The sequence below is a fragment of the Antedon mediterranea genome, chromosome 4 (assembly GCF_964355755.1).
Source record: "Antedon mediterranea chromosome 4, ecAntMedi1.1, whole genome shotgun sequence".
NCBI classification, from domain to species: domain Eukaryota; kingdom Metazoa; phylum Echinodermata; class Crinoidea; order Comatulida; family Antedonidae; genus Antedon; species Antedon mediterranea.
In genome coordinates this window covers 29,133,466-29,161,389 of record NC_092673.1, presented here as the reverse complement: position 1 = coordinate 29,161,389, position 27,924 = coordinate 29,133,466, and the positions used below count along the sequence as shown (strand labels likewise).

The 27,924-nt window shown below is 31.8% G+C and overlaps 2 protein-coding genes across 6 annotated transcripts; one reads left to right on the top strand and one right to left on the bottom strand.

Moving 5' to 3' along the window:
- Positions 1-688: 688 nt before the first annotated feature.
- LOC140046255 (sugar transporter SWEET1-like) lies at positions 689-4,805 on the bottom strand. Of its 3 annotated transcripts, none has more exons than XM_072090828.1 (7): positions 4,734-4,805; positions 4,174-4,309; positions 3,818-3,895; positions 3,354-3,477; positions 2,970-3,131; positions 2,269-2,388; positions 689-1,976 (listed from the first exon to the last, which is right to left on the bottom strand). In XM_072090828.1, exons 2-7 carry the CDS (start codon positions 4,239-4,241, stop codon positions 1,869-1,871), a joined length of 660 nt encoding a protein of 219 aa, XP_071946929.1. In that variant the 5' UTR covers positions 4,242-4,309; positions 4,734-4,805; the 3' UTR covers positions 689-1,868. The 3 variants fall into 3 exon arrangements, with proteins under 3 accessions (XP_071946929.1, XP_071946930.1, XP_071946931.1); XM_072090829.1 differs by having other exon boundaries at positions 4,722-4,799; XM_072090830.1 differs by lacking the exon at positions 4,734-4,805 and adding an exon at positions 4,616-4,667.
- Positions 4,806-5,261: 456 nt separating this feature from the next.
- LOC140047199 (serine/threonine-protein kinase Nek7-like) lies at positions 5,262-27,725 on the top strand. Of its 3 annotated transcripts, XM_072092069.1 has the most exons (9): positions 5,262-5,401; positions 9,772-9,979; positions 10,959-11,021; positions 13,886-13,996; positions 18,562-18,670; positions 21,515-21,717; positions 22,232-22,345; positions 22,464-22,577; positions 24,862-27,725. In XM_072092069.1, the coding sequence occupies exons 2-9, from the start codon at positions 9,818-9,820 to the stop codon at positions 24,967-24,969; spliced, it is 984 nt and encodes a 327-aa protein (XP_071948170.1). In that variant the 5' UTR covers positions 5,262-5,401; positions 9,772-9,817; the 3' UTR covers positions 24,970-27,725. The 3 variants fall into 3 exon arrangements, with proteins under 3 accessions (XP_071948170.1, XP_071948169.1, XP_071948168.1); XM_072092068.1 differs by lacking the exon at positions 22,232-22,345; XM_072092067.1 differs by lacking the exon at positions 22,464-22,577.
- Positions 27,726-27,924: the final 199 nt, after the last annotated feature.

Sequence of the window (27,924 nt, the reverse complement as noted above, 5' to 3'; positions counted from 1 at the left end):
GTATTGAAGAAATACACAAGAAATACAGGTGTATTAGGTATAGGCGTAATCTGACTGAAATTTCAATTTGATTTGGTGAATAAATATCTCACACTCATACCCTATTTAATAATAGTGCTACCGTTGTCAGCAGCCCAAAATCAAATTGATGAATATGTGTTCATGTCACTTAATTTGGTAATTGTTCTCAAGAAAGCACTTAAATTGAAAAATAAAAAATCCAATTTATTCATAATAATCATTACATAATATTTGATACAATAAATAATATCTTAATTATCTTTTCCATCCAAGTCAAACAATTGCTGCCCAATACTGTAGTGCAAGTGAAACTTATGAATATTCAAGAGGTAAAATCCCAGTATAGTATGACGTAATCAACTGTTTATTATTCATGAGAGTGTTGTTCAGAGCAGCCTAGCGTGACATTATATTATTAAAATGAGGCAAATGTGACCGAGGAAGAAGAGATTACCGATCAAAAGTGGAACATCAAATTATTTTTAATGTTTACTTTATCATTATATAATTATAGAGCGCGTAATATCCAAATGACAATTCCTTTATGACAAAAACAGTCACCATCTGTTTTTACCAGGGCATCTCCCTGTTTTTCCGATGTTTATAATTGCGCAATTTAAACAAAATTCAGGACAACGTATTTTTGTTATTAAACAAATTTATTGGATGGAAATGTCATAAAATACTGTACATATTTTATAATAATTATAATATTACAAACTGTCCTTAAACGAATAAAAAATAAAGGATAATTTTATTATTATAGGAAGTAAAATAGCTTTCATTTAGTACTAAATAATAAAATTCTATACAAGTATCTTTTTATTATTATTTTATTCAATGAAAAAACATTAAAAACATAGTCCAGCTTTGAGAATACGGTTAAAATGTCCTTTTTCAATCAAAAAATAAGGTCCAATTAATTCATATAATTTGTATTATTACTTTAAATTATGATTTTATAAAAATTATGTTATAGTTATTAGTATTAAATAATTTAAATTTATAGCACCAAAAAATATACATTGTATTTTCAAAAACCGTTTTCATTTATTCCTACTTGCCCTGAAATAGTTTTTATTTAACCCAGTTCTAATTAAGCAATTTTTATTTACCCTGTCCTTGTTTTGAGAGGCTCTAAACAAGGACAGTACAAAGGTACAATAAAATATGCAGGTGTAAAAAACGTAGGGACAGGAAAAATAAAAAAATTAACTGTGGGAACCCTTTTAGGCGTATCTAGCATTTAAAATGCAAATTTTTATGACAAAAAACTAGTTCTAAATTACCATGCTACAATTGCCATGGTTTCATGCATTCTTCAGATCATAGGGATTTTATATAATATCTCTATTTTCAGATCAATATTTATCCAAAATAATTACAGGTATACCTCACTCACTCACCCTCACAGAAGTGAGGGTAAATCTCACTTCACCAAAAACCCAAGTTTTTGGAGTGTAGAGTGAAATTGTTGCCATGGATAACCATGCGAATTCATTCACTATCCTTCGTGGTTATCCCCTTCACAAGAGGAACATATACACAAGATGCTCTACATAAACAAAGTCATATTACAAGTCTTTATGAGTGAAGTTGTACATTGTCATTAGAAAAAATCCTGACATATGATTGGACTTGAACCCAGGACCCTTGGTAGCCAAGTATCAAAACACATACAGTCAACCAATACAAAATAATAATCATTATTATTATCATTTAAATTATTAACAAATCAAATGGCAGTACCACATTCTCATCATCAATCATACGACAAAGTTTAATCTAAAACGCTGGAATGCTTCTTAAGTTACTTTGGTGGTTTTATTTTTTATTTTGTATTATTTTTAAATAGACGTTCCAGGAGTTGATAAGTCGTAGTGTTGCCTGCTGGGATATATAACGAAAAACATGAGTTGGAAAAGTCCTAAAAGGGAACCAAAGAAATTAGGCACCTGCAAAAAAACAAAAATAATGTTAGATTAATAAAGGTAGGTATACAACATCAAATGGTTAAGGAACAAAGTATCCTACTGCAGTTACTGCAGTAACTAATCTTTAGCCTGTTTATGCAATTATTTATTTAGCAAATTTTGTTTTTGTAATCATACACACTTTTTATGGAACTGTCTCTTAAACTTCTACATCGAAATAAACTAAAATCATACATTACTGCAGTAAGAATAAACTTACTGCAGTAACTGCAGTAGAATAATTGTTTACATATACAGTATATGTATACAGTACCTGCAAATAAATGTCCATCACTAAATGTCCATAGTAAAGCCACTGGACCGCGACCAGGAAGTTGGCAAGGCAAAGTGGGAACGCCATGCTCTCCGTACTTTTGGTTCGAATTACTTCTTTCTATACGAATACAAACAATAATAACACAACAAAGCATATTTATATATTTTGTTATTTACTTATAACTATAGAATCCATTAATTAAAATGTCAGCCATACTTTAATATGATAATTAAGAATATGCTTAGGAACCCATCATGATGTACAGTAAATCTTAATGTGCCGATTTATCGGGCTATTCCTGGTGCCATATATTAAAAGGTTGCCCTTTTTGTTTGTTCTTTTTTCTGTGTATGATATTTCAAATATAAATCAAATCTTTATAATTTAGGTCATTCAGGTCATTACAATTCAAGCTATTATGTGCTTACATGTGAAGACAAGAACAGTTTTTCCATTTATTCCTACATTTGATAGTATTTTTTACGTTGACAAAATGAATGTTAATGACTATTATGACAAATATCCAATTTTGTATTATTTTTTTTTTATTTTTAAACTTTATTTATACAGGGTAACCCTTCCAGCTAGACAAATTAATGCCAGTTGATATCCAGCGGCCCACTTAAATTCCATAAAAATACAAATGATAAATACATTATTTATACAATCCAAAACATACTAGTTTATATTAAACTTACAATAGAGGCTAGTGGCGACCCGTAGGTGATGACACTGGTCGTACAGCAAATCAGTCCAAGCCGATTAACAGCAGAAAAGTGATCCCTCACCATAAATTTGATATAAATAAGAACTGGAAACACCACACAGGATGCATAGAAAAACTTTTGGTGCACTACGCTCTGAAAAGTAAAAGAAATTGTTTTTCATTTTTATTAGTTAGTTTGGACTTTTTTTTATAATGACAAGTTTATTGATTTCAAAGATGTATGCCAATGTAAGTATACATTGTACTGTACTGTTTGGTCGTTAGGCCGGTCAATACACAGGTCAGTTCAAGTCAGTTTTCTCAAATTTTGTATGCATTTTTAATCTTTTATCAGCAAGGACATTATGCTTCTTACCTTTTCCAAAGTATTGAGATAAAAAACCAGCACATAAAACCACTGAAATACGACGCCAATAATATTCACTCTAGTAACAGAAACGTCGTGTTGTAGAAGACCATATTTTAACCAGAATATACAGCTGTAAAAAAAAAATATTGAGTAAAGCTCTGTGTACACTATCAAATTAGTTTGAAAAAAGTAGTGATTTGCCCACATATGGTAATGATATGACATCCTCATGTCCATATATGGGCACATTTTTTGTCACATAAAGTTTGATAGTGTAGACAGAGCTTTACACAGAAACAAAATATGAGTTGGAATAGGACAAGCTACAATGCAGAAATTGTGTTGTTTCTTTATATTTACACCTGTAAATATAAAGACTTAAGTCTCCATTACATACTGGCTACTTAAGTATTACATTTGATTACACAAAAAAGAAGCGTATTAGTTTGGACAACCAACTTTGATTTTACCTGACACTACAAGCAATGTACGGAAAAATCTCAATATTCTTTGTACTTCCTTGTTTTCTTATCTTTAAACATGTTGGTCTGAATTGAAATAAAAATTAATAAGATTAAGCATAATAAATGATTACACAGTGAGCACAGAACTTTATGTTGTTGTGTTAATAATGGATAAATTATTTTTATTATTAATTACAAACATTGTTCGTACCCGGATCCGCCAAAAGTCTATACATTATTTCTAGTTTTGTTGCATAGAGAGAAAGGAAAAGTCATATAAGCTATTTAGATTGTTAACCGACCAATTAACATGACGCAAGTATAAAGCAAGTATGAGAAAAAAACGTTCACAAAGGACTTACATTCCAGCCAGGAAAAATGCTATAGATGATACAGTGGCCGATAAACCAACAATGTGAACTCTATCCATTATGGTTTGTGTTCATTTCAAGTCCAAGTGCTGAATTGATGAGGCTGGTTGTCTGCTCTGTTTTCTGACTGATAATGATAACAACAATCAATCTATCATTTATCATTCAATTATTAGAAAAACAGATATCACCAATATTTTAATTTTAAAAGTTTCCAATTTTCAAGAGACTATTATTATTGTCATTATCTAACATGAAGTATTAAAACTGGAGAAACCTAGGCCTTACTTTAGGCCAGGGCATAGGCCTAGAGTAATCACAATCGTTCCACATCTAGCACCCGGTCCCATCCCAGTGTGACGTTTATGCCCAGCAGGATAATGATAGGCCTAGAGGCTAGCTAGGCCTAGCCTAGCTATGCCTTATAAATTACCGAAAATTAGAGTAACTGTAACACATAAGCTGTCAATAGTTCGAGCTTATAAAAAGATATTGGATCATCCAAGATATTTGCTCTATTTAATCTAAAATGCGTTTACTTAAAAAATTACATAAAACCATGGAAATTAATATAAATTCAGAGCTCCTCGATTCAGAAAGTTGACGTGGTTTTGTATACAATGAAGGACGCCCTCGTCGTTACAGAAAATCAGGTATGTCTAGCATACCAAATTTGACTTCGGACATTTTCATAATTATTTTAAAAACGCGTCTAATTTCGAGACTACGTTTATAAATTCAACTAACTTAAAAGGGCCTATGCAAACGTGCAAAAATACAAATCATTTTGTCCCACTATTACCATCTTGAAAAGTGGAGTATATACAATTTTCTTTTGTTTTCCGTGCCGTCGTGAGTTGGTTTCGTTTTATAAAAAAGATTTAAGGGAATTTTTGATCAGCAAAAGTCGCATGAATCCCTAAGTTAACAATGTATCGTTACGTAATGTAGTCTTTCATACAGACGTACTGTGGTTCAAAAGTCAACTATTGGCGACTACCAATTATGGTATATGTTTGTCGCCCTCTATGACATTGTCGATCATTTTTATAATCTACAAAAAAATTGTTTCCTCGGCTCGGCGACGGCGGTGGTTACGACGTTCTGCTGTTTACTAGGCCTATACTTTATCATTTTCCAAGAACTTATACTGTTAATTTATGCATTTACAGCTTGTAAAGTAATCTGGCCTAAAATTACCACCAACTTGTGGCACAAGGTGAGGTTTGTTTTATATAAGTTTGGTAGGTAGGAGCATGGAGGTATCTCCATGGTAGGAGGCATAGATAGGCTAGGCCTTGTGTAAACAAACAAAAACCACCTTCTGATTTTTGACAGCGGCGGCGGTTAAGCCGATTTTCCATTAGGCGAATTTGTTCGCGCGGATCCAACGTTTCAAAGAGAAAAAAATCACCTACTCTCTTTCCACTACATATAATAACTAGATTTAATTCGTCACTATGACGAATTATAGGTTATATGCATTGATTTAAATAAAGATAATTGATTTTTAAAAGATATATTGATTCATTGATTTTCTCAGAATCTTTAATTATTTATAATATATGATGGGACCTAACGCAAACACCATAGCCGGTATCACAATCCGATCAAAGATCCATATGCGTATATGTCATAAACCACATTTGTTGTTACATAATAATAAAGACATATTGTTACTTTTTATCTAGATTTCATTATAAATCATGTGTATAATCTATACACAAAGAAATAAATTTGAACAAACAATACGGATAATAAAAAAAAAATCTTTTTTTTGTTTCCCAAGGTGAGACTCGATCTCGGTACCTTGAATGCCATAGACACGAGCACAGAGACCATCGAGCCATACACAACTGACTAAAAGTTGTAGAAAAATTCCTCCGTGTATTTACTATGCAGTAACCACTTTGGTGCAAATAGATTATTACATACCGCAATGAATTATAATTTTTTACTATGATGACATCTTTAAAAATGTAAAAAAATAATGCACTGTCAAACTATATACTTTTAACTTTAATATATGAACTTCTTAAGAAAGAAAGTTAATGTTAAGTTTGTTATTTCGGCCTAAGAAAATGTCATAATTTGTTTGATTGTCGAAATTATTTTTTTTAAATTTAAAATGAAGACTTAATCAACTTTTGTTCTCTTAATTTGATAATAAATCATACATATGATACATACACTTCAAGAAAATGAAATAAAAAATAGGTGTTCCCCAGCATTCTGACGATATATATTAATTTTAAAAATTAGCATATTTTCACAATTTTGTTAACTTATACGTGCGTAGCCTGTCACTTTTGACGTGCTCGTATAACGCAATTTCGAGTTGAAAAGTGAATCAAATATGATGATATTATTAAAGAAAGACTGTAAAACAGAAATCAGGCAAAAAGAGTGCGCATTAACGTTTAACGCGCAGTGCGCGTGCAAAAATCAGCGCACTCATGGAAATTTTTTAAACGCCTAAAATTGCCTGAAACGTACTCTAATTTCATCGAAAATAAATTTTAACAATTTTGAACATTTTAAGCGCGCGTACGCAAGCGTTATATACGCTACGCACGTAATTGTATTGCCATATGATGAAATATGACCTGAAATTTATGAGTACCAAATTTTGTTTAATTGTGATTCATGCTTGTGAAGATATGATTACAAACGTGATTTCGTAAAATTTTTTGATTGCGCATCGTGAAAATATAACCACATCGATTCCTGGCCATAAGGAATATACTCTGAAAACTTGACTTACTGTAGCTAGATGAAACTGATGCCAAGATAATTCACGGACAAAATAGTGCTAAGGAAAGAATAAATAAATAAATAAATAAAGATTTTGACAGAATGAAGAGGTTATATGCATTAATGCATATAACCTAATAAGCGAATAGCTGCGACGTTCATGTTCCTCGCGTGGTTGCCGAGCATTTCGATTCGCACGAGTGCTCATGGAAGTCATAGCTCATTTCCTGAGCTCTGATTGGTTGCGCAATATTTCGCTTCGCAAAAACTAGAAACAATTCGAACTAGTAAATTTCGCTGAAGCGTAAAATCAAAGGAACAAGAATTCGTCGCAGAAGGGAGTATGACAGACAGAAACTTGAATACGCATGCGCATAGCATGACGCTTTCGATTCGCGCGAACAAATTCGCCTAGTGAAAAATAGGCTTTAGGTAGGCCTATACTTCTGACATCTGGCCTATATAGAGTAGGCCTTGCCTAGATCAAGTTAAGTTTTAAGTTTTTTTTGGTTCTTTATGCGAAATCTGTTGTTATTTATATTTTTTTTTTAATTACAAAATTGTAACAATTAACATTACATAAATTGTTTTCGTGCATACTCTACTTACTGGTACTGGTACTGGTTCAAATAACCGTCTCACAGAGACATCTGGTAGCCATTGACTTAAATTAAAGTTGGCATTTGGATGTGTTACTTTTAAATGTAGGCCTACAGTATGAGAGTGACTATTACCAAATTACACAGTCACAAAACAACTTATAAAACAGTTCATATATACAGTTAAAACATTGGTGGGAATTATAAATTTCTGTTGAAGCAGGCTCTAATGAAGTTGCATCTAGTAAGTTGACTTTGTTGTACAACTCTATCAAGTACTGATGGTATCTTCCGACCTCTTCGTTTACTGTGTGTTGTGTGAAAAGTAAGAATTTTTGTAGGATCTTCATTTTCTTTTCTAATTACATGTCCGATCCAGTTGAATTGTTGCTTGTAGACATATTCTTCTAGCGGTTGACAGCCAGTAATCTGTAAATCGTTTTCTTGAATTTGTATTGAAAATGTGTTTAGTGTAGCCTAGTGATTAAATAAAACCCCCCACACTCCCTCCCCTGAAATTTATTCAGAGGTTGACAGCTTTTTTTTTCATTAGTCAGGATGATGCATAGGCCCGCAATACATCAAAATCATGTCAATTTTCAGGTTGCTACTAGCTTTCGCTTGAGATTTCTCATTGAGTTAGAACTAAACTAATACATACCACAGTGACTGTCAATCTCTTTTGTTTCATCAACATTTTTCTAAAAGTGTAATAAACTGGCATTCTCTGTCCAATCTCTATCATACTGTACTGAGCAATTAAGTTCACTGACTACTAAAATTTACAACAAACTTACAGTAAACAAACCACCAGTCTTTCTGGTGAGCGCACTTCTAGTATGAGGTACTGTACACTATTTATAGATAATTGTAGATGTAAACACTAAACTTAAGTAAACTGAATGAATGTGTTATTTGTTCAATACTTTTGAATATTATTATTTAATTAAACTAAACTTGAATTTTATTATGCAAGATTTTTTTTTTAAATGACACAATAAATCCATCACCTTTTAAAATTTTAATTAAACAAATACTTTCGGGTAGAAAGGAGGGGGAAAATATAATAGAGAAAATTATGATCTTTTACTGTTTAGCATCACATACAGTAGATTTGACCATGCACATACGAACACTGTGTACAGTACTGTACAAGTTGACAAATACACAACAATACCTAGCTCTAATCTACTGTGTACAAAATATACTGTACTGATAAAAATTGAGAAATCAATATATATTTCTATAGAATTCCACTTGTGTGTTATTTCATTAAGGAATCTTTAGGCACTAGTATTGACCTGTATTGAATACACTATGCAAAGGCAAATCTATTGAAATATTTTTGCGATTGAAGTCGCTATGAACTTGTGTATTTCAATACAAAATTTATATTTATTGAGATATTAATTCAATCATTTTCGTACATTTGTGGTGCAATACTTTAATACTTTTAAATGTTACAGTAAGTCTGTGACTGTATCGCCCAAGCCAGCGTTTGTAGAACTTGTACTGTAACTTGCACTGCCATTAATGTCATGTTTGTACCTTTTCATTGTTTTTTTTTTCTACAGAAGTGATTATCTTTATTAAAACTACAAAATAAACTATTTAAAGTCTGATTTAATTATTCTTCATTTTTCATGTTTTTGGGGGACAATACATCTTTTATATGTAATGGTAAATTTTGTAAACACAATATGCTCAACTGTATAGGAAATGTTCCCATTTATTTTAATATATGAAATTATTATCTTTTTTTGGATTGACCTTTTCATTTATTTTTGTAAAAAAAAATGTAATTCACGGTAATAGTAATTATGATTAAAGCACAATTGTATGCCTAGAATTTAGATTTACGTAGTAGACCTCCTGGGAGGTAGACCTCTTGGCCAGCATAATCCTAATCTGTATGTTGGTCTCATACAACCAGTATCACACTTTTTGTACACATTTTTAAATGATAAGTTATTAAAATTCAATGACGTATTGTATCAAAAGATATTTTGGGGGTAGGGAGTAACATTTATGCCAACAACCCATTCATTAAAACACTAACCAATATGATCTTTGTATCATTGTGTAGCATATTAAACTGTTACGTCAAAAAAACATTTTTAAATGAGTTATTCAAGTTCAATGACCTTTGAAAGTGTACTTGCTCACTGAACCGTATCCTGTTTGCTATTTGTCTGTGGTTTTTGCTGACAATTCATTTTTTCACTGTTGTTCATAGTGCAATCATCCAAACCACCAGAGAGAGAGCCAGCAAATTGACAACGATGGAAGGTGTGCAATGCTCCGAGATCGCTACGACAGAAGATCACTATTCTCATCTTGATAATTTTGTGATAGAGAAGAAGATTGGAAAAGGTCAATTTAGTGAAGTTTACAGAGCAAAGTCAGTCATAGATAACTCCATCATTGCACTCAAAAAAGTCCAAGTGAGTACATTGTTTTAATCAATCAATTTTAGGCGATTTGTTCAAATAAGTAGTACTAAATGTTAATATTACACTTACAGTCAACTTTCCCAAAATACCAGACACCCTTGTGCTGGTGTAATATGTCTGGTTTTCTTGTATTCAGAATGAGATTTTTTTGGTTAAAATGAATTTTTGACATTTTGAATCTCAAGAAAAATCTGGTTTTGAGTGGGAGAGTTATTGTATTCAACTGTAGATACTTATTACAACAATACAGTGAAATTTGTTTAAATGTTTAAACAATTAATTTATTAATAGTGTACTTTAAGAATTGAAAAAAAAAAGAAGATTTTTTATGCTGCAAAATTTCTGTTGATATTGATATTTAGCAGCTTGTTTCTTATCTTACCTTTTCTTTGTACTGCAATAAAATTCAATTTGTTTTGATTTTTATATTTTATCTTTTCAATGTTCAGTGACCAATATCACTAATTACTTTTCAAAATTAAATGTTTTAGGATTTAATTCAAGGATTAAAAAACATTATGTTGATACCTTTAAAGTTACTTACTATTTGCATAAAAAAATATTTAAAAACCAAACCATACTGACATAAAAAAAATGAAATGAATGAACTATTGTGGTATTATAAAGTACTACTGTACATGGTTTGTGTGTTATTTTAACCATTTTACTTGAAATTGGTACGTTTCACAGTTAGTAATTAGTAGCAAAATGTTGCTTTTAATACAGCCATACACATTTTTTAAAGATAAAATGTTATATTAAAACATTATGTTAATTCTGTATAAAGTGAGTCTGTTATGTTAGTTTTTAACATGTTATTTTAAGTGTGTTTGACAAAGAACACAGGTATACATATCCAATAAAATACAATATCAGATCTCCATCTTATATCATTGACCTTTGACATGTGAATCAATCTGTAGTAAATATTGATTACATTTTATCATAAACCATATTTCTTGATTTTAAGATATTTGAAATGATGGATGCCAAAGCCAGACAAGATTGTATAAAAGAAATAGATTTATTAAAGGTAAGTCAGTTTTGACAATTTTCTTTTGTGGTTTTTTTTTTAAATTAAAATGTTTAAAGATATGTTGTCCCCCTGAAAAAATAAATTTGAAAACAATTTTTGTTGAACATGCCATTTTAATGTTGCATATTCATTTTGACAAAAAACCTGATCGAAAAATTTTTATTTTTTTACCTGAAAAAATGTAATTTAAAGCAAAAATAGTCAAATTTTTTTTTCTACAGAAGTGATTAACACTACACTACAACATAACCTATTTAAAGTCTTATTTTATAAATTTTTTTGTTTTTGGAGTACAATACTGTACATCAACAAGTAAAAAATGTTATTCAATTATGTATTTATTCGGTAAAGCAAATTTTTTAAATAATTTGAAAATTGCAAATTGATTTCAGTATTCAAAATGTTCATTAGTTTTTTGTATTTTTAATATTTTTGATGTATTTTGTACAAAATATTTTCAATTATGTACGAGTTGGTTAGTGAACCATTGATACTCATTGTTTTTAATGTCTCCTTTATAAAAATTACATTTTTAATAATATATATAATTCAGTATTTAATGACGACGATACTATTATTGTGTGTGCACAATATGTTACATTATTAAAAATGATAAGTAATTTTATGACCAGTCTGTGCTTTCCATTTTATATTGGTAATTCAATTTATGACAGGCCTACAATGTACTGTATGCTTTCCATATTATGGTATCATTTTACGATGACAGGCCTATTGCTTTATTGGTATAATAATTTGAACTCTAAAACCTTGAATGTCAAATAAAAGAGCTGAATATTATTGAGAGAATAATGAATAAATTAATTAAAAACTTGTTTGATTGAAAATGGTTAAAAAACATTAATGAAATTCAAGATTCCAAGAAATTTTATTGGTCCACCTTTATAAAATTGAAATTGGTTTTACTTGGCATAATTAAGACGATAAAACAAAAAAGAAAAATACTGTACATCAAATTGCATACAAAGAAATTGAAATAAAGCACGTCGAATCTAGATGGCTCTTGAATTTTATCGAAAATTTTTTGAATTAATCTGTTTAATTTATGGATTTACTCACTGGTCAGTAAACAATTAGTTGATTGATTTTCTTCAGCAAATAATACTGTAATAGATGTATTAAGCCAGTGTTCATTAATTATTCATTATCTACACAGTATTGCAATGTATTACTAAGGAGGTATCTCCCTGACATCAGTACAGTATATACTGTAAATTCACTACCAATGTTTACAATGGTATAATTGCTCCCAATGTATATAACACTACTGGCAGTATATTTGTATCAACCATCTGATTACCAATTAATTATTATTCACATTTATTCAGCAATATATTAACTGTATTACATTGTTAGTATTGCAGGGATCTGTAATTGTAATGTCTGTAGTCATAAGACCCTTTGCAGAAAAGAAATAATAATATATATCAAAAAGAAGATTTCTCTTTATACTAATACTATATTTAATATTATTAATGCCTATGTACAGTAGTTTGGCAAGTGTTTATTTTATGTAAATATTTTCAAATACCATTTTTAATCAGTTGGAAGTCAATTTATTCTTATAAATGCCCAGTTACACTAAGGACAATTTAACGATCAATGGTCCAGGTTTTCAAACATAAAAAGTCTAAAAAGTTTTTATCTAGGATAACCATCTATGCTTCCTTACGTCCAATCAAATGACGTCATGATTAGTAAGAGTAATAATATCGTGACAATGCAAAGATTTTATTTATCATGACATCATTTGATTGGATTTTTAAAAATGTTATTATTATCAAAGAAAGTATAAATTATTATCGTATACCGTACTGACGCGGGTATAAGCCCACCCCCCTCGAACATGAAATCACGTCAAGTTTGGGGGGTGGGCTTATACCCGAGGATCCAAAAATGCAGATCGTCAAAAACAGCACATGTACACTGTGTATTCCACCATGCGAGTGAGCGCCCTCACGTGTACGACGTTGCCTCTAAATACACGAGGTGTAGAGTGTCGGAAAATTAGTTCGTGTAATTTATCGTAGAATATCTTATTTTAAACATCAATTTAACAAGAATTTATCAAGCAGAAAAGCAAGTATACAATGTTCGTTAAATAGAAATGTACCAAAGAAATTAATGGGTGGGCTTATACCCGAGTTCCTCATTTTTCATGAAAATTAGTCAAAAGTCGGGGGTGGGCTTATACCCGAGTATGGGCTTATACCCGCGTCAGTACGGTAATTCCAGAACGAAAACCTTTCTAATTTCTTTCCTTACTGTATGTGAGAAATGTGTTTATTTGTTGTCGATCGTTATCATCCTCGTGTGAATGGGTCTTAACTCTGATAGTCTATTAATAGAATGTGGATGATGATTCCTTCTTAATCTTATCCTCCATTTTTAAAATTTAATTTACACTAAGTAAAGACGTAAGAAACTTAGTGTGAACTTTAAGTAATATTGCATAAATTGAGTGCTGCAGCCTCTGGTCACAGTAGCAGTAATCTGTGTCTTTGTATCTTGTTAAGCTGTGATCTCATATCATCCCTCAGGGAACCGTTTTCAAATTGAGCCTTGTGTAGTAAGCCGATTCATTAAGTTGATGCGCCACAATGTTGTTTACGTTGGCCCAAGTGAAAAAATTGTAATGTGCCCATATATGGACATGATGATGTCATATAACTACCATATTTGGGAATATCACTACCATATTTGTGCACATTACACTTTTTAGTCAAACTAGTTTTATAGTGTAGACCAGGGAGTTGTAAAATAATAATTTTACAACTCCCTGTGTAGACAGAGCTTTATACTTTTTCTGAATGCTCCTAATAATCTTTATTTTGTCTTTTTAGCAATTGAACCATCCAAACGTCATTAAGTACCTTGCGTCCTTCATCCAAAATAATGAATTAAACATTGTGTTAGAACTTGCTGATGCTGGCGATTTGGCTCGTATGATAAAGGTAAGAAGAAGTAATTATGAGAAATAATTCACAAATCCTTCGTAATTTATTCATCAAGCAAAGTTGTTCTGCAAATTATGGATATTATAATGATATGCTCTTGTGTCAAACAATCTCTCGGGTGATTTTTCATCCGAAATGAAAACTTTGAAATCCTTTAGAATATCAAGTTTCACCTCTAGTCTTATTCATTTTTAAAAAGTAAATATTGTTTATTGTTAGGCTACTGTTTGTTGGACATGTACTGTATTACTGTTAATAGGCAAGAGTTGAATCCACATGAGAATAAAAGCAAACCAACGATGTAGAGTAAACGTAGGCTATCCTTTGTTGGACATGCACAGTACTAGTAGTATTGGGCAAGAGTTGTAAAATCCAACAATTGTTGTACTGAGTCAATAATGTAGTCCTAATTGGGCCTTTCTGGGATAATGGAAAACACTTTTGACAATGTCAATAATGGAGTCCTAAAACGGCTGGGCCCTTCTGTTATTATAATGGAAACCAATCAGTTGTTTACAGGGTAAATAATGGAGTCCTAAACAAACAATCAACAGGGTCATTGGCTCAAGAAATTATTTCCCAGCTTAGCTTTCTGTAAATCTGGGTTTAAACATAGATTATCATGTCTTTGAAATCAAAAGCAGGATTTCAACTTATTTTCAGCTGCCTACCAATTTAGCTAAATTAAAAGATGTAAACAACTGTACAATGCACGTTAATTTAAAGCGCTATCATTGCCTGGCTGCTTTATCCTACTTACAATAGATTAATTCCTGTCAATTTCCTACTGAACAAGTACACTTCAACTCAGTTAAGTGAAAGTGTTCGGTAATAATAAGATCTGATGGCTGATTTCAAGGCCTCTGTCTTTATACTGGTAAGGTGTAAGCAATATTTTTTGTTGTTAGTTCCTTCATTAGAATTTTGTCACACCTCAATTTTCTATGATAATAGAATAAAACTTTGTTCGGTAAACTCTCTACTCATACTACTTACTATAGTGTAAGCAACATGCTATGTTGTGACAGTTCCTCACGCTGACTCCAATTACAATTTGGTCACACCTCAATTTTCTACTGATAATATTACTAGTACATTAATATTACACTTCAAATTAATTACTGTGAAAGTGTTCGGTAATAAGACCTTTCTCCTCATACTACTTACTATAGTGTAAGCAACATGCTATGTTGTGGTAGTTCCTCACGCTGACTCCAATTACAATTTGGTCACACCTTAATTTTCTACTGATAATATTACACTTCAAATTAATTACTGTGAAAGTGAAAGACCTTTCTCCTCATACTACTTACTATAGTGTAAGCAACATGCTCACAATGACTCCAATTACAATTTGGTCACACCTGTATTTCATTGGTGTTTGCCTTATTCTGCTTCATAATTATTGGTTGTGTCTTGCACACAGCCATTATCAGTAAACTGATGACATGAAAAACATTGCAATATTTATTAATTATGCATCCTGATTAAATTACAATATTTATCAAATGGATTGTTAAAACTTGCCATTAGATATTATTTATGGTTTGATCAAACTATGAATATTATCAGGACTCACGGAATTATTGAAATTGGATTTTTTAAATTGACATTTTCTTTCAACTTCATTGATGTCAATTACAGTTTATCAGGTTCATTTTTAGTTTAAAGTTCAAATTGGATAAAGACACTCTAAATAGATATTCACACTTCAATTGGATATTGACACTCAGATTTGATATTGACACTCGGATTGGATATTCACAATCAGATTGGATATTCACACTTCAATTGAAAATATTGACACTCAGATTGGATATTGACACTCAGATTGGATATTCAGACTTCATTTAGATACAGTATTCACACTCCATTTAAATATTCACACTTCAAAAATAAAATAAAAATAGAAATCAGCACTAATTATTCCTCAACGATGTCTTTAGGTTTTTAGCTTTAACATTTAATTATTCAATTAATTATTCAACATATTGATTCTATGTTATTTATATTTTTGCACAGCTAAATATTCAAATAGAGAAAACTATTGGCAATTTAATAATTGTAAGATGTATGTGTACACTGGACCTACGGTTTATAGTCCTTATCCAAGAAGACTTTGTTCCACTATCAGAACTAGGAGCGAGTCGGCCTCGAACCCTTGCCGATGTTGTTGGCTCTTTAGGTACGGTAAACGGCGCCCCTGCCTTAACCGCTGCACAGTATTGATAATAGGCCTTTACAATTTAGTGTGATCATTCTCCATGACAGTACAACCCATAGAAATGTTATAGTTACTACAGTACTGACTACATATCATATACCAAGCCCACACATTTTACACGGGTGTGAAAAACGCGTGACTCGCGTGTAATTAGGTACTAACAATACTGTCCATATTCACTCATGCATTACTGCATTGAGTAATTCAACTGCAGCGAACTGCATTTATAACTTGTTGATGTTTTGTTCATATATTATTATCATCAAACAGACAATAACTGGAATTACAGTACAGGATAACAGCATTTTATATAACAAAATATAGGCCTATTTGAAATAAAAAATCGATTTATTTATCATAGTGCAATCATGGAGGTTAGTAGGCCTACTACACTACAGTACTACTATTCTAGGCCTAGTTTGCTTTCAGAGTTTGTTTATATATATTTTTAAGTTATATTTATTAAGTATTTGAGAAAACTCATTAAAAAAAACAAGGTAGAAAAGACCCATTAACAATATCTTTCAAAACACGATCGTCGCTGGTGGCCGAATGACGTACTTTCTGTACGCACCACGTTGTAGAGTTCATCCATTGAGTCGGGGAGGAAATAATTTATATAGTATTACAACGCCAGTATTGACATGCATGTATTTAGCGCGGTAACTAATATACACCCCTGTTACGGACTGGACCATTAATCGCTCCACGAAACCACGTTGGAGCGATCCTCCTCCGCACACAGCCAGAGCGAGAGAGAAGCGAGGTCGAATAAATACAAGTTTTTACCATTTCCCGTCCAGGGAAAATCAGTTCTCTTATAATTACAGCCCTGATACCGTGCGCATATGTTTACGTTGATATTATTTAATTGCACACCTCATTTTGGACTGTGCCATTTTCGGAACCCTGTTTTGTTTTCATTATAAACATGGGCTGATGTCAGACAAATATCTGCTTTAAACGTCAACTTATTAAGTCGTTTCATAAGCAGAGAATTTATAAAGCAAGTATACAATGCAGACATGTTAGATAGAAATATACTAAAAGACATTTAATAAACGTGTTGGAAGAACGTAATAATTTGACTTTCTACACCGAGCAGCGGAAAAACCCATTCACAGTTATGTACGGGAATCCTTATGTACTTGGCCTAAAACACTAGCTCTGTATTTTAATTTAAATATTTGGCTTACGGTTATGAAAATACAAGGAAACATCATTTTATAATATTACTATTATTAGGCTATTTATTGACCTAGGCACCTATTAAAGATCGCTAAATATGTTTTATTGTGGGGGGCTTAGGTACAGTAGCTCTCTATTCTAGCCTAGCCTCCCTGCTGTTGTACACTTCTCGCTGTACGCCTCACATTATACTGTATAAAATAATACGACGTGAACTCTAAACAAAACCCCGATGAAAAACAATTTACATGAATTCTATAAACTTTCTTATTTATTGTTTGCCTAACAATAGAGAAAAAGAAACTTTGTTACATACAGTAACGGGCAGGTTCAGATTACATAAATATGATGGTAGGCCTAAACAATAGAAACTAGAACAACTGATATCCACATGTGTGTTGTCGCGGGCGTCGTACCGGGAGTTCCATATTTTACCAGTAAAAAGCTACAAAGTGATGACGTCATGGTCCACACGGCAAATACAGGCACGCGGCAATTACACATATTTTACACGCGCGACAAACGCGGGTTATGGTACATGATTTGTAGTCAGTACTGTATGTATATGTACCTAAACACAATATTATTGTTGTTCACAATGCATGTCTTTACCTGATTAAACCCTGTGTGACCCTACTTGTTAGCATTTCTAAGGTTGTTTCATACCACATTCAATGTCACACATTCTTGCCATATTGTACAATGAAAGAAGCTATTTTATAAACTTTGTAATTTGAGCACACTCTCTACTCTATACAGTTATATTCTGTCAAAGTATTGTAGTCAACTCTCCCAATACTACACCAGACACCCTGGGCTGATATGTCTGGTTTTCTAGTAAGTCTGGTATTCGGAATGTGTTTCTTAAAAATGATTTTGGGACATTTTGGACCTCCAAGAAAGTCCAGTTTTGGGAGTGTTTTCCATTTCTGATATTGGAGTTAGAGTTGAATATTGTAAAAATACCTACAGTAAATAGTTTTATTAAATTGAAGTTATTTTTAAATAGATAAACAAAACAATGATATTTAAAGTTTAGAATGATGCGGTCACTAAACACAGTTGCCACTTAATTGGTCATTGGTCACATTTAATATCATTCTTTAAAATGTTTATCTTGTTTATTTAATGACTTACTTTTTTCCGATAGCACTTCAAAAGACAGAAGCGTTTAATTCCAGAGAAGACTATTTGGAAATACTTTGTACAACTAACAGCTGCACTGCAGCATATGCACTCAAGACGGGTCATGCATAGAGGTAGTACAGACTTTTATTTTTGTGTAAAATACTTATTTTTTTTTTTTCCGTAGACTGTTCTCTAACTGACCCTTACAGAATCAGACACTGCATTGCCAAACAAGAGAGCCATTCTAATCTATAAGTTACACTACAGTGCACCTTTGCTAATTGGGAATGAATTCAGTGATAAACCCTGCGGCAAACACAAACAAGCCCCAACCAGAAAACCCATCGCACCACCATAAAAGTGATTGAATCATGTAGTGTACAACTGTGCATTAGCCATACCCATTCAACCCACATAAAACACTTCCTATCCATCCCACCGGAAATCCCCCTTTTTTTTGTATTTGAAATTTGTAAAAGTACAGTACACTTCTGTATTCTTTTACATCATCAAGCCTTAAAGCTCAGGTACAGGCATGAATTTAAATATAATATTTGGTTAATTGTACATAAATCAAATATTTGTAACAGAAATCGAGATGAAAAAACATGAATTTCCCTTAATATGGTCAAATACAAAATTTGGCAGAATTTTCCATAAAAACCAGAAAGACTTTTTTTCAGTAGTTAGGTAGTTAACCTAATGTAATAACATGTCTGGTGACTCCCTAGACGGTGAAAAAAGATGGTGGATATACGGTGGATAATTTTTGCCATAGCATGAAAATAAAAATCTGAAGTTGAATAACAATCAGAAATGTAATATTCAAGTTATATTACCTATATTTAGTCATCTGATAACATTTTTTACCACACCGTTTATTTTTCATAGCTTTTTAAAATGCCTCTCTATTTACAAAATTTGTGTACAAAAGAATAGAGATTTTACTGTGTAATTTGAACTATCCCCCCACTGATAAGAAAGTGCTTATTTTCAACAAACTCGTGTAACACAAATAAAATCCCAAAAATTATGAAACATAGGGGAAACTATAGATCGATAATTATTGGAATGTATGATAAATAGAAATTTTTTGCCCGCACCTGGCCTTTAAAATGTAATTATCTTGGTTAGTAAATATCAGAAAAGAAATAAATGCTGTATTATCTTTATTTCTGGCTTGCTTTAATGCTTTTATTAAAAGATTATAGATTTTGGTATTATTGTAGGTTTTTCCCTGTTTTTGTATCCTCTTTCTGTCAATAACACCATTTCCTGGTAACCACAAATTCCTGTGAATGGTGCTTTAATTTTCATTGACATATTAAAAGGTAAAGAGGATATTATAGTATAAAAGCCGGATTAAAGCATTATATTACCATCAATCGCTACCCTTCACTTCATTTAATTCTTTTTGTTTACTAAAATACTTTACGATAACCACATATATTTTTAGAACTGAAAATATATTAGGATTAGTTGGTTGGTTACACTTGTAAATACAATGACCTATTAATACCGCACACCCTTAAGCTGACCCGTCTGGTTATAGAAAGTCCAATATTATTCCGATTGTTTTTAATGGGCGCTAAATAAATAAGTGGTGTGGATTCACCGTTCTTTTCAAAAACCAAATTTGTACTTTATTCATCCTCCCTTTACATTGATTATTTCATTTCCGTCTTAATGGCATTGTTGACAGTTAGTGTGCTAATATCTTCTAAAATGCATGTGTATCATTTTGTAATGAAATTGAACTTTGTTGCTATCGATACTAATGTCGTATTTTATTTGATCAATTTAGAAATTGAGCAAAAGATGGCTACTTAATAGATACACACTGTCTACTGTTTATATAGCAAAAGTATAAATAGTATTTTTTATAGGTCGGAAAGAAATTATTTTGTCATGTTGCTATGCAACATACAGCAACAAAAATAGAGAAAACTCTATTGTAAATCAAATTATATAGCATATGCTTTGTAGTCAATTTTATGCTGCAGAATTTAGATCATTTTAGAATTATTTTTATTAGATAGTCTTTGATTCTTTTATTTCTCAGAAATATTTGTTTTAATTACAGTAATAAGACAAGAAACGTCTGTAAAAAAATCATAATTTAGTATCAAATGCAAAGAAATGCTCATTCTGCAGTGTTTTGCATTTAAAGCAATTGCTAAGGTTTTGAATTTAATGTAAAGTATAATTATCTACAAACAAAACCATTAGTATGCTACTGTATCCTTCAGTAGAGTTTGGACGATTACAGTAATTTAGTGGATGCATTGATTAAATAATCAACTACTGTAAGTAGTACAGTAAACATTACTAACTTAAGTCTGTAATTTTGTCTTAAACCACTGAAGTGGTAGCAAGTAAACTCCAGTTTAAGTGGTTCTCGTTTAAATTTAAACTACGAAGTGTTTGCGCTAGAAGAAGAAATGCAGTACTGTATGTTTGGTTTACATAATACAGGATTACTACTTGAATATTAATGATCACAATTGTTGATAAATTACATGTAAATATTGATTCAAGAGCAATAAAATCGGCACAGGTTTACGTTCTCTTCAACCAGTTGTTAGGAGAATGAGTCTTCTTGATTAAGGACCTAAAAAGTGGAGGTCCAGTGTACACATCTGGTTCAGGGCACTTTAAATAAACTATGTGCAACTTTTGGAAGAGTAGAGGTCTACCACATATCTCAGGCCCTGTCAGATGAATATAAGCACTCTTAATGGCAGCTCAACATGATAAACCTTAGGGCTATGAAAGTAGTTGTCTCTGTAGAAAGCAAATTTTAATACAATACAAATCAATCGTTCATTCATTATCGTCCATAAATATTGACATTCAAAATTATGTCCATCAACTTAAAAATCTTGAAATAAATGCATGATTCATTATTCAAGCTACTGGCATAAATAATATATATATATATTTGTTGTTCAGTAGCTAAACATTGTATTTTGCAGATATCAAGCCAGCCAATGTATTCATAACAGCCAGCGGGATAGTAAAGCTTGGTGACCTTGGCCTAGGCCGGTTCTTTAGCTCCAAGACGACTGCTGCTCACTCGCTGGTGGGTACACCCTACTACATGTCCCCTGAACGTATTCACGAAACCGGCTACAACTTTAAATCAGATGTTTGGTCCGTCGGATGCTTACTCTATGAGGTATGAATGTTTGGGAATTACAGTAAAACCACTTCTTTAGGGACACCCTTAATGAAACGTTTATGTTAAAAGAACGAGGGGAAATACGGCTAACCCTTATATGCAAGAGGACACGCTTATTAAGGTGACACTTTGTTGAGTCCTGAAGGACATGATGTCATATCACTACCATATCACACTTTCAGTGTAGTAGATCTCTTTAGACGGAGTCGTTCAAACTGCTTTAAAATAAGAGATTAATGCTCGTAATCAAATTATAATATTGAAATTTTTAGGCTCCTGTTAAATTGATGATGCCACAATCAACGAAATGAAAATGTAATCAGAGTGTTTTTACAGAGTAATTATTCTGTCCTTTCATATTACAGGAAAACTAATTTCCTGACAGCCAGTTTTTGAATTCAATTATATTATCAATCAGCTCAGCTTTTATAATAAACAGTGAATTAATAATTGAGTGATGTCACAATGATTACCTGTTTGTGTTTATTTTCTCAACATTCATGTCCTATAGATGGCAGCATTGCAATCTCCATTTTATGGGGATAAGATGAATCTTTATTCTTTATGCAAAAAGATTGAACAGTGTGACTATCCTCCACTGCCAGCTGAGTATTATTCTGAAGAGGTTAGTACTGGAGGCTGTACACCTTCCTGTCCGCCATCCCTGGGGGCGCCCTCCTGTTTCTAATCTATGCTTTCTTTCTGTGTGCTTCTTTGCTTATTGTGTTACTTGTTGTCTATAGATGGCTGCGCTTCACTCTCCATTTTATGGCGATAAAATGGACTTGTATAAATTGTGTAAGAAGATTGAAAAGTGTGAATACCCGCCCTTGCCTGTAACAAATTACTCTAGACAGGTTTGTATGAACCCCTGGTGTATGTAAGGAATTATAGCAGAAATTAAAGAGGTGCTAATGCTGCTTTTAGCCCATCGATTTGGAATCATAAAATCATACCCTGCACGGTTGCTTTCTGCACATTTTTATCTAAATTCAACGTGAAAAAAACAAAGATTGGGCATGTTTGGATTGCGGTAATCTCTAGTAAAACGACTAGTACTACTTTTCAAAATTTGTTGAAAATATTACTGTAAGATTCATGTAAGATGGGGGTGGGGTTGTGTGGGGCCTTGCTTTGAATTTAAGTTCAATTAGTTTTCGTCTAGTGTATCTTATACTCTTTGGTTTCATAGATACCTCTTTAATTCTTGCTCATATATGTACAGCTCTACTGACATGGTTTGTGTTGTCTGTTTTTCTGTTTCATTTCAAACTCATCTTTTTTATTTTTCTATTTAAATATTGCATTTTTTATTTTTTTAATGCCTAATGAATGTTTGTCTCCTAGCAGAAATTCATAACAATATGATGTTGCTGAAAGCATACAGCATCAATATTGATATTTTAATATTTTAAAGTTTTGATATATTGATGTTTACATTTGAATGTGTAATAGATAAATCCAAGGCCGAGCCTTGCTTCTATTCAGCCAATTTGATTACATACTTAATTCCTTCTAATCAATATACAAATATCCTTGAATACAAAAATAGCATTTTTATAAATAATTCATTATTATTATGAGTAAAAACGAAATTTCTGTTTGCCAATTTCGATTTTTCAAGATTCAAGAAATTTTATTGGTCCACTTTAAAATGAAAATTTGTTTGCTTGGCATAATTAAGACGATAAAACAACAAAGCAAAAACCATGTTTAAATAACAAGTGGTCTTCCAGAACTTTTATTGTTTTCATAATTTATAATTGCAGTATACTATAATGACTAAGAATATTTTTTTATAAATAAAATGAATCATTAAACGGACTGGTTAAGCTCTATCTACACTATCAAACTAGTTTTATTACTAGTTTAGAGCTTTATTCATTTAATATTGCTATATATACATAGTAAAATTTAAATTTTTTTAAAGATTTTTATAAACATTATCGGCATAACCACTACCAAGTATAAGCTAGTCATAGCCAGCTCAAATATTCAAATTAAAAATACTTATTGCTTTCATGTTTTCCATTCTGCTGCATTCTCTCACTTTCAATTATTAGCAGTTGATAAATTTGTTTTAAAATGTCAGTGTAAATAGAATCTACTCTTACAATACTTGGTAGCCGTTGCCATCGCGGCTGTCTGTCTGTCTGTCTGTCTGTCTCTGACAGTTTAATCATTGTTGTTGTGTTAATGTGTTTTCTAAAACCTAGTGTCTTTGATGTGTTTCTTTTAATACTGTAGTGTGTTGTTTGCTTTACTAACAGCCTTCATACAGACAGCCATCATCTTACTAACAGCTTTCTTTATTATAAAACAATTAACCAACTCTTTATATAAACATGGACTATCATTTGTGTTGTGTAAATATATTGCATTTTACCATTGTTGCATAGCGAATAATAACTAGTAAAGTTAGGTTTTGCGATGCACCACCATAAATTTGAGAACGTGTCAAGACAGTTGTAGCATAAAGGACAATTTACACAGAAGAGCGGTAACGGTAATACAAACATAGAATCTCTGTTATTCCTTGTGGCTGTTTACACAGAACACAGTGCGGACAGACGGTCGGTTTCCAATCAGGATAGATATAGATTCTACCTTCTACGGTTTTCCGGTACCGTTACCGCTCGTCTGTGTAAATTGGCCTTAACACATGGTGTATTTGCAAACCTTGATCATTATTATATTTACTAATACCATATCATTGATGTCATTATTATCATTATCACTAATATAAATATCTTCATTTGTCAAAGTACAGTATCTCCTTGTTTTGTACCAATGTTTCTTATTACTAATGTTCTTTTAATGTATAAATATAATGTGTGGCATTACCAAAACAATGAAATTGTTGTATAGGTGTTGCAGTAGGGGTTGATGTATAGGAGGGGTGGTGGTTGGTAGGAGTGGTGGTGGTTGCTAGGAGTGGTGGTGGTTGCTAGGAGTGGTGGGGTTGCTAGGAGTGGTGGTGGTTTCTAGGAGGGTGTAAGTTTCCAGGAGGGATGGTGGTTGTTAGGAGGGATGGTGGTTGCTAGTTGACATTTACAAGGAGGAGCAATCATTCAGTGCTTTTCTTATGATGAAATTAATAATTTATTTAATTTATAATAATTTTTACTTTGTATCTTGCAGTTACGTGAGCTTGTTACGTTGTGCATTAAAGCTGACCCAGAGCAGAGGCCGGACATTGATTATGTAAACGAAGTTGCGCAACGAATGCATTCCATCAGCGTCCAATAGATCACAACCTTGACTCGTGTCGCCATAGTGATGCCACATCATGCATTTAAACAACTTGAATACTGAATGTTCTTGGTGTCCAAGCTGTCAATTATCTGAATACATAATGAAGTTGGTTGCTGTAAAGAACATCAAACCTGATTTTGCTTTCTCCTTCATTTGGATGAATCTATGTGTCAGTAGAGGCATTTAGTGAAGTTCATTTTTCTCTAAAATTGCTTTTTAAATGTTATACAAATCAGGCTGAAGTAGGAATACCTTAGGTGATCCAATTTGGTTTAAAATAGAACCAATTTGTTTAGAACCTGTGTTTCCAGAAACCACATTGTATGACCACAGTGATCTTTGCCTTAAAGGATTCAATTTGATATTTAAAAAAAGAAAAGATTGATTTGTGACCAAAAACTGAGCCTTAAATTAATGTTCATAGTTAGTATCAACGTATCACTAATTACCTTGGCAACAATCATTCCACTGACTTTTTTTTGCTTTAATATTGTGTTAAATTATCCAATTTAAGATATATTTGTACATTTGTATGCAGTGATGTATTTTATAATTAAAAAGTTTGAGTGCCTTGTTTAAAAACGACAGCACCTTGTACGCCTGTCTAGGCAATGTATCCAAAATAAAAATGTTTTTCGATACAGTTATCGCACACACTATGGCAAAAGTTAGAGCAATTGATTGTCAAAGGTTACATCTATGTGGTGTCAAAGGTTATATATGTCATGTCAAAGGTGAATACATGTCATGTCAAAGGTGAATACTTGTGTAATTCCAGTCTTGTGTGAGAATAATTTGTAATAGGCATATAGTTCAGTAGAGGTACAGGTACATACTGTAATATCTTTGGAATGGTTTAAAAATTTCATAAGATTTGTTAAAGTATCAAGGTCAAAGGTTATGACATCACATTATTTGTAGTCCTTTATTTGTATTCATATTGTATCTGATGTGTTTTTAGTTGAAAATAGTAATAAGATATATATTTTCTTAGTTTTGTGACCAAATATTTGTAAATATATTGAAATAGTTGTAAAGTATGTTGCTGAAATATATTTAAATATAAATTTAGAAAATACAGTGATTGGTGTACAAACAATTCTTGATTGTTCGCAGTATCATAGGCAAACGCTGTATTACAGTGTGACATATACATCACCTGTATCATAGGCCCTATACTTAACCTTAACATAATACAGGCTACATGTGATACATATGATATTGTATACAGAATTTACCTTTGATACTGGGCATATTTTGAGATACAGTACAAAGACAAATCGGGTAGTTATCCACAAAAAATAAATATTTTATACATAAAATAGAGTGTTGTAAATCGTTGCATATATATATTTAGTAAAGTATTACATAAAACCAAGATCTATACTGTGTTTGTAAACATATTTTGTAAATAAGAATTTTTAAAATAATTTGGGGTGGGGTGTGAAGAAAGTGGTTGTATTGCGAGTTATTTTTTGGATTTAGATCCACAGACATTGCTTATATGAACTAAATTCATAAATTGCCGCATTTTAGTTAGTTTGTGTTTGTAATACTGTCACAAACCACTTTAAATATCTTCTATACCTGATACATTTCCCACCTATATTAGCAAAAATAGTGATTGACAAAAAAATAAGTTTTATATAGTAGTGTTTCTTTATTACTTGATGTTCGTTTTAGTTTGTCTCTTTCTCTTATAATGTATAAAAAGTACATTTTATATGGTAATAATTATGCAAGAGACTTTTTAATTCATTTTGTAAAATAACTAAATACTGTATAACGAATATATTTATATGATGAATTTAGGCAATTCTCAAATATACAGAAAGGTATTGTATTATATATCGGTTTCACTGTTTAAACAGTTGGAAAACTTTCCTAAAAATTAGACTTTATATTCTCTATCAACACATTATGTGCTCTGTTGTCCAATACAGTAAGCCCATAGCCAGGATTTTTACAGGTGGTTCTTTTTCCACAATAGGAACAGAAATCGATAATAAGCTAGGCCAGTTAAAGCTTGGTTCCCACTAGCAACGCAACCTATGCATCGTAAGAAATTTTCCCCCACCTGTGTAAAATCAAACCTTCGTTGTTTGCAGCAGCACTGTTGCGTCGTCGGTTCCCACTTGTGATTACGCAAGACAGCACTTTGTATCTCTGTGTTGCGTCGCTAGTGTGAATCACACTTTAGCATATAATTCTGCTAATCTCTAGTTGAAAGGGGGGAAAAAAAAAAAGGTTTTTTTCAAACCATCGAACATCCACTCCCATTCACACAGTGCTTTGATTGTACTATTCTACTCTACTGTTAATGACAGGTCTCAATTGAATGTAGTCTTGTATTTGATCATCAACAGGATCTAACATGTGCAATGAACTATGACATACGAGTACACCAAACAAAATGATCAATCCGTCCGGTCCCAAGATGGTCAAATAATAAGATGGTCAAATAGTAAGATGGTCAAATAGTAAGATGGTCAAATAGTAAGATGGTCAATTGATTTATAAATTTTCTTACAGAAATATTGACATCTGAATGTTAAGTTCTCAAGGTCTTATGTGTTACTAGTATTCATTGATTTTAAAGTCGGTAAAGTTTAATTTACATGCATATGTTGGTTATTGTTCATATATTAAGTTTTGTAGTAATAAACCACTAAAGCAAAATTATGAGAAATAACAATATATAATGATTTTTTTAAATGATGCGATATTGTTTATGCATATAAAAAAAAATTTAAAAATTTGTCTTCAAAATTTGTTTTGAAAATTGTTATATGTTATATGTCGAACAATAAAGAGCCATTGTTGTAAATAGAGGTCATTTTTCGAAAATGTCCCTGTACTATAGTACAGGGATTTTTTCAAAAAATGTAAAAATTTCGACCTTTTTATTTTCCGATAAAACTAGTTAGTATAGCATAATTGACATGCGCA

Excerpts from the sequence above, each read along its gene's own strand:
- LOC140046255 (XM_072090828.1), bottom strand. The coding sequence starts at position 4,241 with ATGGATAGAGTTCACATTGTTGGTTTATCGGCCACTGTATCATCTATA. Across the intron at positions 3,478-3,817 it reads TACATTGCTTGTAGTGTCAG|CTGTATATTCTGGTTAAAAT; the intron begins GTAAAATCAAAG and ends TTTTTTTTACAG. Across the intron at positions 3,132-3,353 it reads ATCTCAATACTTTGGAAAAG|AGCGTAGTGCACCAAAAGTT; the intron begins GTAAGAAGCATA and ends TTTACTTTTCAG.
- LOC140047199 (XM_072092069.1), top strand. The coding sequence starts at position 9,818 with ATGGAAGGTGTGCAATGCTCCGAGATCGCTACGACAGAAGATCACTAT. Across the intron at positions 9,980-10,958 it reads TTGCACTCAAAAAAGTCCAA|ATATTTGAAATGATGGATGC; the intron begins GTGAGTACATTG and ends CTTGATTTTAAG. Across the intron at positions 13,997-18,561 it reads ATTTGGCTCGTATGATAAAG|CACTTCAAAAGACAGAAGCG; the intron begins GTAAGAAGAAGT and ends TTTTTCCGATAG.